The sequence below is a fragment of the Fukomys damarensis genome, unplaced genomic scaffold (genome assembly GCF_012274545.1).
Source record: "Fukomys damarensis isolate Sample0158 unplaced genomic scaffold, DMR_v1.0_HiC HiC_scaffold_38, whole genome shotgun sequence".
Classification (NCBI taxonomy): Eukaryota; Metazoa; Chordata; class Mammalia; order Rodentia; family Bathyergidae; genus Fukomys; species Fukomys damarensis.
In genome coordinates, this window is record NW_022900950.1 from 3,401,880 (window position 1) to 3,414,058 (window position 12,179).

At 34.9% G+C, this 12,179-nt stretch overlaps 1 protein-coding gene across 4 annotated transcripts in view; it reads right to left on the reverse strand.

The window, feature by feature from the left end:
* Window positions 1-12,179, reverse strand: part of Sclt1 (sodium channel and clathrin linker 1) — a 168,371-nt gene that overhangs the window by 38,081 nt on the left and 118,111 nt on the right. For all 4 annotated transcript variants that reach the window (XM_010618878.3, XM_010618874.3, XM_010618875.2 and 1 more), the window contains one exon: window positions 8,914-9,110. In XM_010618878.3, coding sequence (XP_010617180.1) covers window positions 8,914-9,110 — 197 coding nt within the window. The remainder of the gene's footprint in view (window positions 1-8,913; window positions 9,111-12,179) is intronic.

A 12,179-nucleotide genomic window follows, 5' to 3' on the forward strand; every position in this document is an offset into this window, starting at 1 on the left:
TTTTAGGGGGTTTTTTTTTTTTTTTTTTTAGTTCTTTGTATATTCTAGATATTAGTCCCCTGTCTGAGGAGTAGCTGGCAAAACTTTTTTCCTATTCTGTAGGTTGCTTATTTGCTGATTGATTCTTTTAGTGTACAGAAGCTTTTAGTCTGATATAATCTATCGATTCTTACTGGTATTTCTTGGGAAACTGAGGTTGTGCTTAGTAAATAAACTGAAATACTCACAGTGTGCATAAAGGACAGACAAAGGGGAGCAGTGTAACTGAGAGGGCCACCATATAGAAGTGCTGCGTGATTGAATCTGTTCATGCTGTTATAACCAGAAGTAATCTTTCAGCAAAACATATGGACAGAGTCTAAATTATTTAGAGTAAATAATAAAAGGAGTAAATACTTGCACTGCATATAGAAAGCTGAAAATTATTCACGGGAGGCAACATCCTATTAAAAATCTCCATGTAAACCACAAACTCTCACTTTTCTTATCATCAAACTGCAGTATCCACTTGCCCCTCCAAAAAAGGTGGGGAAAAAAGAGGTATATATACAGATATACATATGAGTATGGGAAAGGAAGGAAAAAGAGGATCCCTGAGCTCACCCAACTCTCCCGGGGTGGGAGTGGGGGAGCAAGGGCTCACAAAAGGAGAAGAAAACAAATACCAGGTAGCAGAACTCTATGAGAGTTCATAGAAGGGATGAAGAAAACAGATGAGTTCAAAGAGGAAATGAACCAAAAGTTCACAGCAATAGGCACCTAATATGCCTGTGGTGACTTTCGGGAAATAGGTTAAAAAATAGGATGAGCTAACCAAAATAGTTCAAAATTTGACAAATTCAACAAGGATATGGAATCCTTGGAAAAATGCAAGACAGAAATGTCTCAAATGAAAAACTATAGAATTCATAAATTGCAGAAATGACCAATATGAAGACAGTGTCTGACACTAAGGACAAAATAGCAAATTATGATGAAGAGCTCCAAGAAGCCAAAAAGAAAATAATAGAACAAGAGAGGATTATACAGCAACTACTAGATAACACAAGAAAATCAATCTAAGGATACTTGGAGTTAGAGAAAAGCTGTAAGATAGCAAAAATGGATTTACTAACATGTTTACAGAAATCATAAAAAAACTTCCAAACATAGGTTAAAATACAAGTAAGAAATACTAATAGAACACCAATTATGATGACAAAAAACCTCACCAAGGCATATCCTTATTAAATTACTAGATATCCACCAAAACACCAGAATTTTGAAAGCAACCAGAGAAAAACAAAACAAAACAAAATCATGTACAAATGTAAACCAATTAGAATCACAGTAGTCTTCTCAACACAAACTCTGAAGGCCAGGAGAGCTTGGAGTGAAGTATTTCACACCTTAAGAGCAAATAACTTCCAACCCAGATTAACTTATCCAGCAAAGCTATCTTTCCATGATCAATAATCTACCGGGAATGATAGTGTGGTAAATAAGAGAACATGTTACAAATATAATAGAGCAAAATCCAAGATGATTAAGAAAATGTTTCAGGGGCTCAAAGCAGGATAGAGATAAAATAGTCATTAATATTTCCCTAGGTATAACAAATGGAATATGTTCATGTGTATTTGTGTGGGTGTGTAGATATACACACATATATACACACTTATACCACAAACAGCCTCATGTCAGTTCAAGTTTGGATTTGCCACTAAAATGTGTGGGGTGCTAACCTAGGGAAAGGCTGATTTCAGCAGTTTCTAAAATTTGGAATAACAGATAATGAACTGCATATGTACAGGTATCTTCAAAGCCTAGAGTTTCTTCAACCATGAAATGGGAAAGGTGGTAGCTAATTTTATGTCAACTTGCCTGAGCCATGGTGCCCAGCTATTTGGTCAAACATTATTCCAGATGTTTCTGTGAGGATGCTTTTGGATGAGATTTACATTTGGTACTTTGAGCAAGGGACACTGCCCCCAATAATGTGGATGGGTGTCATCTAATCAATGAAGGCCTAAGTAGAACAAAAACTTGACCTCCGCTGAACAAATGGAATTCCACCAGCACCCGTCCTTAGGACTTCTACTGTAGTTCAGCTCTTTACCATCATGTCTCCTGCCTCAGGCACTGACTACACCCCACCTCCCATTGGTTCTGCTGCTCTGGAGAATCCTGTCTAACATGGAGTATAATAACATTTATTTCATAATATTTTTGTGATGACTAAATGAACATATAAAAGATTTGAAAAATAATGTGTACTTAGCAAATTATAGTTATCAAAAGTATAAACTTTTGACTGATGTTTAAGTCTATTTATCTTTCATGGCTTTGTACTTCTTTATGGAAACATTGTGAATTACCTAGAAGTATAAATTAAATTGTGACGAACATAATTGCAGTGGCCCTGAACTACATGAACTTAGCTCGGCTACCTTTCTTTCCTGATTCTAGGTTGATTCTTCATCAGCTCTTTTAACTGCATAGTGTTTAATTCCCAAAATAAATCCCATATTCTATATCACTTAGAATACCTCTGTTTTTCTTTAATAAACCCTGACACATACAGAAATTGGAATCAGAATTAGATCCAACAGAATATAACCTTATGCATGAGTTCTCTAATTGGTTCTGGGTTATCTGGAATCAGTTCTCTGCTCTGATTAGGTCTACAAGCCAGTGGTAAAGGAGACACTAGTAATCTATGGCAGTGAGTTATTTAAATTGTCACATATAATCTAGTGCCTGTAGATGATAAGGCTTTGGTCAAACTAGCAATTGCTGACATGAAACATTTTAGTGAATAAGGAGTATAATGGGACTTTCTAACTGTACTGGACAACACTGAGAATGAAAATAAAGAGCTCAGAGTTTTAAATTTGGAGCTCAAAATACAGATTAGACCTGAAAGTTACTATTTACTCTAAGAGAAACTTTTATTTCCCCTGGCTGTAAAGCTGGGATTTCTAATAATCAAATTTGAAGTCTAATCCTGTTGGTGGCTGAATTATGTTCAACACAAACCAAATTCTCAGGCTTGCAGGGTCTCTATTTCTTTGAATAATGGGATGTGGACATGTAAATGAATTCCAAAGAAACTTGGGTTATGAATTTCTAAATTTGGCCGTGTCTTCTTTGCCAGTGGAAATAGTCCTTGTACCCTACCTATGAAGGCAAGTCTCTCTTGCTTGAAGAATCTGTAATGAGATAAAGCCATCTTGCAAAGGATAAGCAATTTTCATTGCTTCTGAACCTATAGCTAGACTCCAGTCTATTTTGCTATAGAGAATGAGGTATAAGATATATCTTGTAAGAAGGAGGCAGAATACAACAAAATATTATAGTTTGGCCAATTTTGTTTTGGATAGAAATCTAGAAAGTGTTTGAGAGAACAGATCCGATTTTGATTAGTCCAAATTTATCAGTGTGGGCTCACCTTGTGTTACGGTTTAGATAAGGAATGATGCCCTAAACTCTCATGCACTTTGATGTGAAGCTTTCAAAAGGTGACTTGATTATGAGCGCTACAGCTGAATGTACTGTTCAGAGGTAGGGCCTGATGAGAAGAGGAGGGTCCCTGGAGGCAGACCTGGAAGGGTAGACCTCCTTTCCTGGAGCCATCCTTCGCGCTTGACTTCCCAGTCAGCCAGGATGTGAACAGCTGTCCTCCACAAGGCCGTTTCTGAGTTTGAGCCTCTCAAGCACGGACTCAAACTTCCGAAAAAGTATGGCAAAACAAACCTCTGCTTTAAGTTCCAAGTGTTCGGGTATTTTGTTCCAACAACAAGAAAGTGACTAAGATACATTGAATATCATTTTTTTGGATTCATCTATCTTAGGTTGCCTGGTTGAAAAAAAAAATCTGGATTCAAAGGTAACCTATATAGAATGATACTGAAAGGCCAGGAATTTCTTTAGAGAAGTTTCTCAATGTAGGCACTACTGACACTTTGGGTGGGAAAAAAATCTTTGTTGTAGGGATTGTCCTGTGCAGTGGAGGATGTTTCACATTATCTCTGCCCTCTGTACAGTAGATGCCAGGCGCATACTTGAATTCCCAGATATTGTTGAGACAAATGTTCAGAGGTAAGTGTAACAGGAAGGTGAAACTGTTTCCATTTGAGAACTTCTGGTATCAAAAGGTCATCAAAAATTTAGAGAGAGCTTGGAAGAGTAAGTGGATTTCTAAGTGTAAAACCAGCTCACCGATCTTTTATCCAGAGGATGTTCCTTCACCAAGACCGTAAGCCCAATATCCTAAAGAGCTCTGAGGTGGTTACCTCTGTGGGACAGAGATTATATGTATACTGCTGCCATGGAACTGGGCTCCCTGAGTTTAATGGACATATTGAGATTCTCAACAGCAAGAGCAATGTAGTGACATTAAATCTCAAGGACAATGCCGACATGGTTACTGGAATAAACTGTAGAGTTAAAGTAGTAATTAGAAGTTTCCAATCTGCAGAGATTTTTGCAGTTGGTTAGTTTGGCCATTTTGTCCTTACATTTGAAATAGATGGGCAGCTTTACTAATATCTTACTTGATCCGTTGAAGTAGAAAGCTCTACATTGACTTGAATCACTGAGTATCTTGGCTTGTCAAACAATTCTCAAACTTGAGTCAGTTTAAAACCTCAAAACCCCTTGAGTGACAGGAGGAGGAACAGCAAACTTTGAAGAAGAATCCTGTTATATGCCCACACCTTTCCCCCAAGGGGCCTGGTGAGGTTAGCAGGGTGTTGTACAATGGGGGAGGAGAAATCTAGAGACTCCTGATTACTAGCTGTTGTTGCTGAACTGACAAATTCCTGGAGACAGAAAATTCCTCTGTGGGCCCTCAACCAGAGAAGGCATTTCTTTTGGGCAAGTCATCAATGGAATTTTGGCTCGGGTGTCTCAAAGTGGACCCAGTGTTTCCATAATACTATCCTGTATTCTTGGTTTTAGGAATCCATGATTGGTATAGACAAGTCGAACAATTGGAAAAAAATCTGTACATTAGTTCTCTGCTTAGTGAAGAGATTACTGTGTTACAAAAAGGAGACTACATTTGATAAAGTATAATGAAAAAAGGGTAGAATAAATGGTCAAATTTTCCTTTCATTCATCTTTTTTTCTAAATGAGTTCATCCCATGTTTTTCCAAAGGATCAAAGACTTATTTTTCTTTATTACTACTGCTTTCAAGTCATGAATTTTTGATATATGTCAATTTATTGAAAATATTCTGTTTGATGCTCAAATTGCACTCAAATGGGCCAGTAGGAACATACTCAAGTTGGTTTGTGGATCCTTTTAACATGATGGCAGCAATCTTGATACCTAGTCCTTATTTTGACAAAGTGTTTTTCAGGATTATCTTGTATTTTCCAGTCCTAAATCTATAATCAATAATTTCTCCAAGAAATCCTGAATTCACTGCAGCCGAATACTGGTCACTGCTTTTATTGTCCACTGAAAGGACAGAGCTAGGAAGTACATGTTTTGAAGAATAAAGCATATCATGAGTTCATATGCTAATATTTCCTAATTTTAATTTAGAATTAAACTTAATTTCTTTCCTTTTATAAAAAAACCTTGGTTCTTAACGACATTTGTATAAATTAATCAACTGTTTCATCCTATAATTATAAATTTCAGAACAACATCAATATAGCTTACCATATGATTATGATAAATAATTTGCGTTTTTTTTTTTGTATTTCTTAGGATTTACCTCACTAGGAATATACAGTGTAATTACTGTGCATAATTTCACTTGAAATAACTCACCTGTGTAGTTAAGTAATCAACTTCCTAAATAAGTTAATTTCTTTAATTTTACTTTTGATTTTTAGGCATTGGTTTTTGCATTTTGCTTTAATTTGAAAAATAATTATATAGTTATACAGTTTTAAAGTCAAGCCAATCTATAAAACAAGATTCATTCACAGCTTTCATCCTGTCCCCTATTTCCTCTCACTGATTACTATTTTAATTATTTTTGGTTCACTTCTCCGTATCTAAAGATAGAAATGTATATGTGTTCATATGAATGTCTGTGTATTCTGAATGTTTGTAGATATATGATATTTAATATTTTTAATGTAATTATAAATTTAACTAATTTTAAAGTTTTATTTTTGAAATATTTGGTATGTAGATGGTTGATTTTTGTATATTCATCTACCAATTATTTGGGACTTTTAACATATATAACCATTTTTGTCTATTAAGGATGACTGATTTCTGGTCAATCTTTTGATTCTTTTTTCTTGTCATGCAATACTGACTAGAAGTTTCAGTGCAAAGAAGAACAGAAGTGGTAATAGTGGGCTTTGTCATTTTCTTAATCTTAAAAGGAATGTTAATATTTTTTGTCATTAAGAATCATGTTTGCTGTAGAATAGCTACCTTTACAAACTATATCTTTAAAATGATTCAATTCCTGGGGATTGAACTCAGGACCTTGCACTTGCAAGTTAGTTGGTGGCACGACTGAGCTAAATCCCTGGCCCTGCTTATTTCCTTTTTAAAGAAGTATTTTCAGAAAAAATTTTTAAAAAGCATTTTGATTCCTATTTCTCTGGATATTCTTTGTTAGTCTCTCAGTAGAATCTTAATATACCTAAAGTTTACATTCTGCCACTTGATCCTTAGCTTCATTTTTCTATCTACATCCTTTTCCAATATACTCTCATTCCATGTGCTTAAAAATCATGTGCATGCTGATGATTCCCACTTTCATAGCTCCTGTTGCAGTCTGTCCCCAGAATGCTAAACTTATGCATAAATGGACTGACTTAATAGCCTGATTTAAATACCTTCTGAGCAGCTATGCTTAACATGACCCAAAGCACACTTTTTTTATCTCCAATCTTTTAAAACCTAGACCTAACCACCTTTTTATATTTAGACCCTTACAGCACCTTTGTGTTTTTACAGCTTATGTATTTTTAAAATATACTTGATTTTTTGAGCAATTTTAGGTGAAGTTTATTCTTCACGCAGCAGTCAAAGTCATGTGTTGACAATTTAAATCAGATCACTTCACTTTGCTTGGAGTCTTACAATCTTATTCCTAGCTGAAGCTCTAGAGCTTCCAATTTCATTCAGCACAAAATCTCAAGTTTGTTCTATGGAAGGGTTAGAAAACTTTTCTTCTTAAAGTGTCAAAGAGCAAACATTTTAGGCTGTGCAGGTCGAATGTATTCTCTAACTACAGAATATTATACAGTTACATCTATATGTAGTAAGATTATAAACGTACAACAAAAATCACAGAACTTTGTGGAATATATAAAAAATTTACAAAAATATACAGTATTTATTTAGATTTACAATGCTTAGTATTTTCATAGTATCCTAATAAGTATTTGCTGAATAAAAATTTTTTTTAAGAGTAGGAAAAATGAACTGAGGGAAAGAAAGCTTCTGTCTAAAAGAGACAGAAGGGGGACTGGAAAGTGGGTTGCCCCCTCACCCTAATTTTCAAAGAGATTTTATACAGTAAAACCATGTGGTGAAGTGGGTACAAAGTGGGACAAAACTGTAAGACCAATGGAAAATTACAAGGTGGGCATGAGGTGGGGTAAAACCATGACCAACCAATAAGATTACAAGTATAGTCACCCAGGTAATATTGATTAAGTGGGGATCAAATGAACAAGGTGGGTGAGGTGGGGTAAAACCATGACCAACCAATAAGATTACAAGTATAGTCACCCAGGTAATATTGATTAAGTGGGGATCAAATGGGGGAGCAAGTCACATAGCAAGCTTACAAGGTTTTTCAGTAAGGTTGGGGTTCAGGGATATACCCTGGAAAGGCTGGGTTAAGACTTTGGCTATCCACCCAGGTGACTGATATCTACTTAGAATATCAATCACTGCTGTCTATCCCCAGGAGAAGCACAAGGGTATAGCAGTTTCTTTCCTTTTACAATTCTGGCCACAGAGAATGAGTCTTGATTGTTCTCCATGTTGGCTCCTTTGAGGGCAGCCCTTTCTGTCTGCCTACAAGATATCTAATTAACTTACCTATCTGCAATATTCCCCCGCTCTGAAGAAGTACCCCTAATTGTTGTGAGGGGGCAAAGGGCTAAGACAGCTCTGGCTACTTCCAGCTGAAGAGAGTCATAGTTGTGGTCAGCAGTTAGAGTTACTCTACAGAGGGTCTATCTAAAGGCCTTTGGAGGGTGCCTGGCATTGTCATCTTGGTAGTTGCATAGCTTTTAAATCTGGAGGAGACAAAGCCAAAGAAACAGTGAAGAAAGCATGGGCCAAATTATAAGGTCATCAGGATAACTATGAATATAGCCCCCCCCCCCAAAAAAAAGGAGAAGAAGAAAGTCCAGGAGACTTCAGAATCCAACACAGAAGTCATTTTGTACGGTTTAGCAGTTATGAGCTGTTTTACAAGGTCGATCTGGTGGATCCCAGTAAAAGAAGTCTAGCACATTTGTCATTGGCTCCTTTTGTATAATGGCTTGGAGTTTGGCAGCCTCAAAGATGTAGGATCCTACAGGAAAGGTTCCTTGTGTCCTGGATGTTGTAGACCTCGAGGGGCCAGGGCCAAAATATTGGCTATCCTCATAGTCCAGTTACCTTTCTAGTGTTTGTTTCCAAACTCAGCCCAGTAACCTCAGTGGAAGACCTCCAAAATGATATATATGTAACTCCCAAACATGCTCGTTATCTGAAACACGAGTCCATATTCTCTAAAACTGAAGAATGAATTTAGGAACAACGGAAGTTAAGAGTAGGAAAATTGTATTGAGGGAAAGAAAGCTTCTGTTTAAGAGATACAAAAGGGGGACCAGAAAGTGGGTTGCCCCTGCTACAAAATTTTAAGTAGAAGGTACAGAATTAAAAGATTATGGTTTAAACTATAGGTTTAATTTATTCTTTAAACCATGTCAATTATTAATAGTGGACTTACTTTAGGTTGCTGATTTTAATTTGTGCACTTTCAGTGAGTTTCTTTGTTTCTTCTTTCCACCTATTGGTGGCTTTCTGTTGAGTTGCTAAGAGGTGCCTCAGTTCAATATTGGAACTTCGATTACTGTCTTCCATTTCTCTTAACTGAACTTCAAACCCATGTTCCTTTATTGAAAATTCATGCTCCATTGTACTGATCTAAAGAATAAAATGCATACACTAAGTTTTCCCGATTATTCTAAGAGCTGTAGTGATCAATACAGTATATGAAAGAGATTATTCTTTGGGATGTCTGAGCTTTAAAGTGTTTTTAAGAAATTCATATAAGAAATGAACTTTTATACGGTGTATCACAAGTAAAAGCATCCTATATTATAACATAAATTGAATTAAATTAGACTTATGATGGACCATACTTTTTTTTATTAATTTTTTTGGGGGGATTGAATTTGGGCCCTTGAGCTTGCGAGGCAGGCAGTGGAACCACTGAGCCAAATCCCTGGTCTTTTTATTGGTACATTTTAAGTATACAATCCCTTTTTTGCACCTTTTCCCCAACACCTTAAAATGTCAGTATTTAAAATGTATACAACCTAAAACTATTTTAATTTTACTTTTGCTGCCAGAATCCACAAAAAATGTTTAAGCTTTTAGTAACTGAGTGCTAGGTTTTTACTCAAATCATTTTTTATTTATATACTGTTTTCTCAAAGGGCTTTGTAAAGTAAAACAAACATATACAAGAACTTTGTCACCACTTAAAATTGTAGTATTAATAAACAATGTATATTGTTTAGGAAAAAAAACCACATGGGAATCTCACATGAGAATATTTTCATGATGTTTCTGGGAATTTATATGACTGTACTAATAACACCTTAATGCACAACAAACGTACAGCCTGAAAGCTTTCTCAATTAGGGTTGAGGGAGAGATTTAAATTCTAATTCTTTAAGGTATCTCATATATATAATGAATTACCTTTTCTCGTCTGTGCCTAAAATGGAACTACTATGTACCAGTCTTGGAGCACATGAGAAAACAGTCAGTAAAATACTTTTCCATGTATTCTGGTTAAGAAGAAAACCTTGGTGGATCTTAGGTATTTGTTACATTTATTTTTTAAATTATTTATTTATTTATTTATTTTTGCGATACTGGGGATTGAACTCAGGACCTTGTGCTTGTGAGGCAGGCATGGCACCACTGAACTAAATCCTGGCCCTGTTATATTTATTAAAATCACATTCCCTTGGGCCAGGGATTTAGCTCAGTGGTTCTACCGCCTGACTCACAAGTGCAAGGATCTGAGTTTCATCCCTGGTACCCAAAAAAAAGCATCCCCTTATTTCTTTTAAAAGTTATAAAAATAGTTTTAAATATTTTATATGATAATTTGCTCGTATTGCCATTTGTGATTTCTTCCATGTTTCTTTTGTTAGAAAGTTAATTCAATACCTAAAATGTACCAATAAACTTAATGAGAAAAAAAAGTTAATTCAACATTCGCCTGTTTCCTACCAATGTTTTAGAGAATCATTAAAATTATTAATCCATACGTTTTATACAAATTTTGTGATGAAGATATAATATTTCCTCCCTAAAGTACACCTTTTTTTTATTTTCAGAATTTTCAGAATTTTCTGAAATTTTTTAAATTTCAGAAATGTTTTAGTACAGGAACTTTTAAGTATACATAAAGCATGCTATAATGAATTCCTGTTTGCCCATCACCCAGCTTCTATAACCACAACTATCGAAATCATAGTCCCCTTTGTTTTACCTATGTTCTTACCACTCTCCTCTCTTGAGGTTTATCTTTTACTTACAATGCAGTATGTAACTTTTAAGGGCATGATTCAGTTTTCCATACGCTGACACAACAGTCATCCTGGATTCAGATAGCCCAGGAGGCTCCCTCATGTGCCCATACTAACGTGTGCCCATCTAGAAGGTCAGCACTATTCTGATCCCATCCTTACAGGTAACTGGACCTATTCTTTACTTCCAGGTACTAAAATAATAGAACATAGGTGTTTAAATTTCTGGTTTCTCTGTTTAACAGCATATCTATAAAACTCATCCCCTATTGCTTATAAACATAGTTCATTGCTTATCATTGCTTCATCTAGTGCATTTATGACTAGATAACAGTGTCATTATCTGATCTCATGCTGATAGACATCTGAGTTGTTTCAGTGGTTTATTTGATTAAAATATTTATGAACATATATATATATGTATTTTGATGAACATAAGCATTCATATCAGTTGTGTGTATAACAGGATTATTTAACATAGGATATATGTCCTTAAAAGACACTGCTAAATGATGGTTTTTTCTATTCACATTTCCAGTACTGTATGAAAGTTCTCATTACTTTAAATACTTACTAATACTTAATATCATCAGTTTTTAAAATTTTAGCCATTCTGGTAGGCCCGTAGTATTAACTCATTGTAGTTTGAATTTACATTCATCCCAATAATTATTAATTTAAATATACTTGCACATATTCTCTTTTATGAAATAACTGTTAAGTCTTTTGGCCCAGTTTTGGAAATCGATCATCTGCTTTTGCTCACTGTTAGCTGTTTTTTTCCTTACTAATAAATTTTTATTAATTGGTACGAGATTTTATATTGTGGATAAGTGGTTTCTTTTTTTTTCCATTTTCATTATCTTAATGTGTCTTTGATGAAAAAATAATTTTAATGAAATCTAATTCATTTATCTTCACATTATGATTAGTGCTTTTTGTGTTCTGTTTAAGAAAAATTTTCCTACATAAAGACATGAAAAGATTCTCCTAGAGATTCAAGGATTTTATTTTTCACATTTAGGTCTACAAGGTAGTTCAAATTAATTTTCACATATGATATAATTAAGTAGTCAAGTTTTATGTTTTAATGTGGATCTAATTAATCTACTATCACATATTGTGAAGATAATTTTCTTACTGCACTACAGTGGTAGTTTCACTTTAGATAGATTATTAAAAACAAGGTTATTCTGTACTCAGTGTTATGCCATTGATCAACGTATTATATGATGTTGAAAACACACTGTCTAAATTACTGTGGCTTTATATCAAGTATGGTTGTTTCTCTTGTTCTTTAAAGACTTCTCTCAGCTGAAAGCATAATGTACAAACTTCTTTGTATGATAGATCAATCTCTCATTTTCATTCAGACTTCAAGTTTTTATAATATCTAGAGTGCCCGATGCTTGCAATAGGAGGCATTCGTTAAAAGTATGTTGATGTG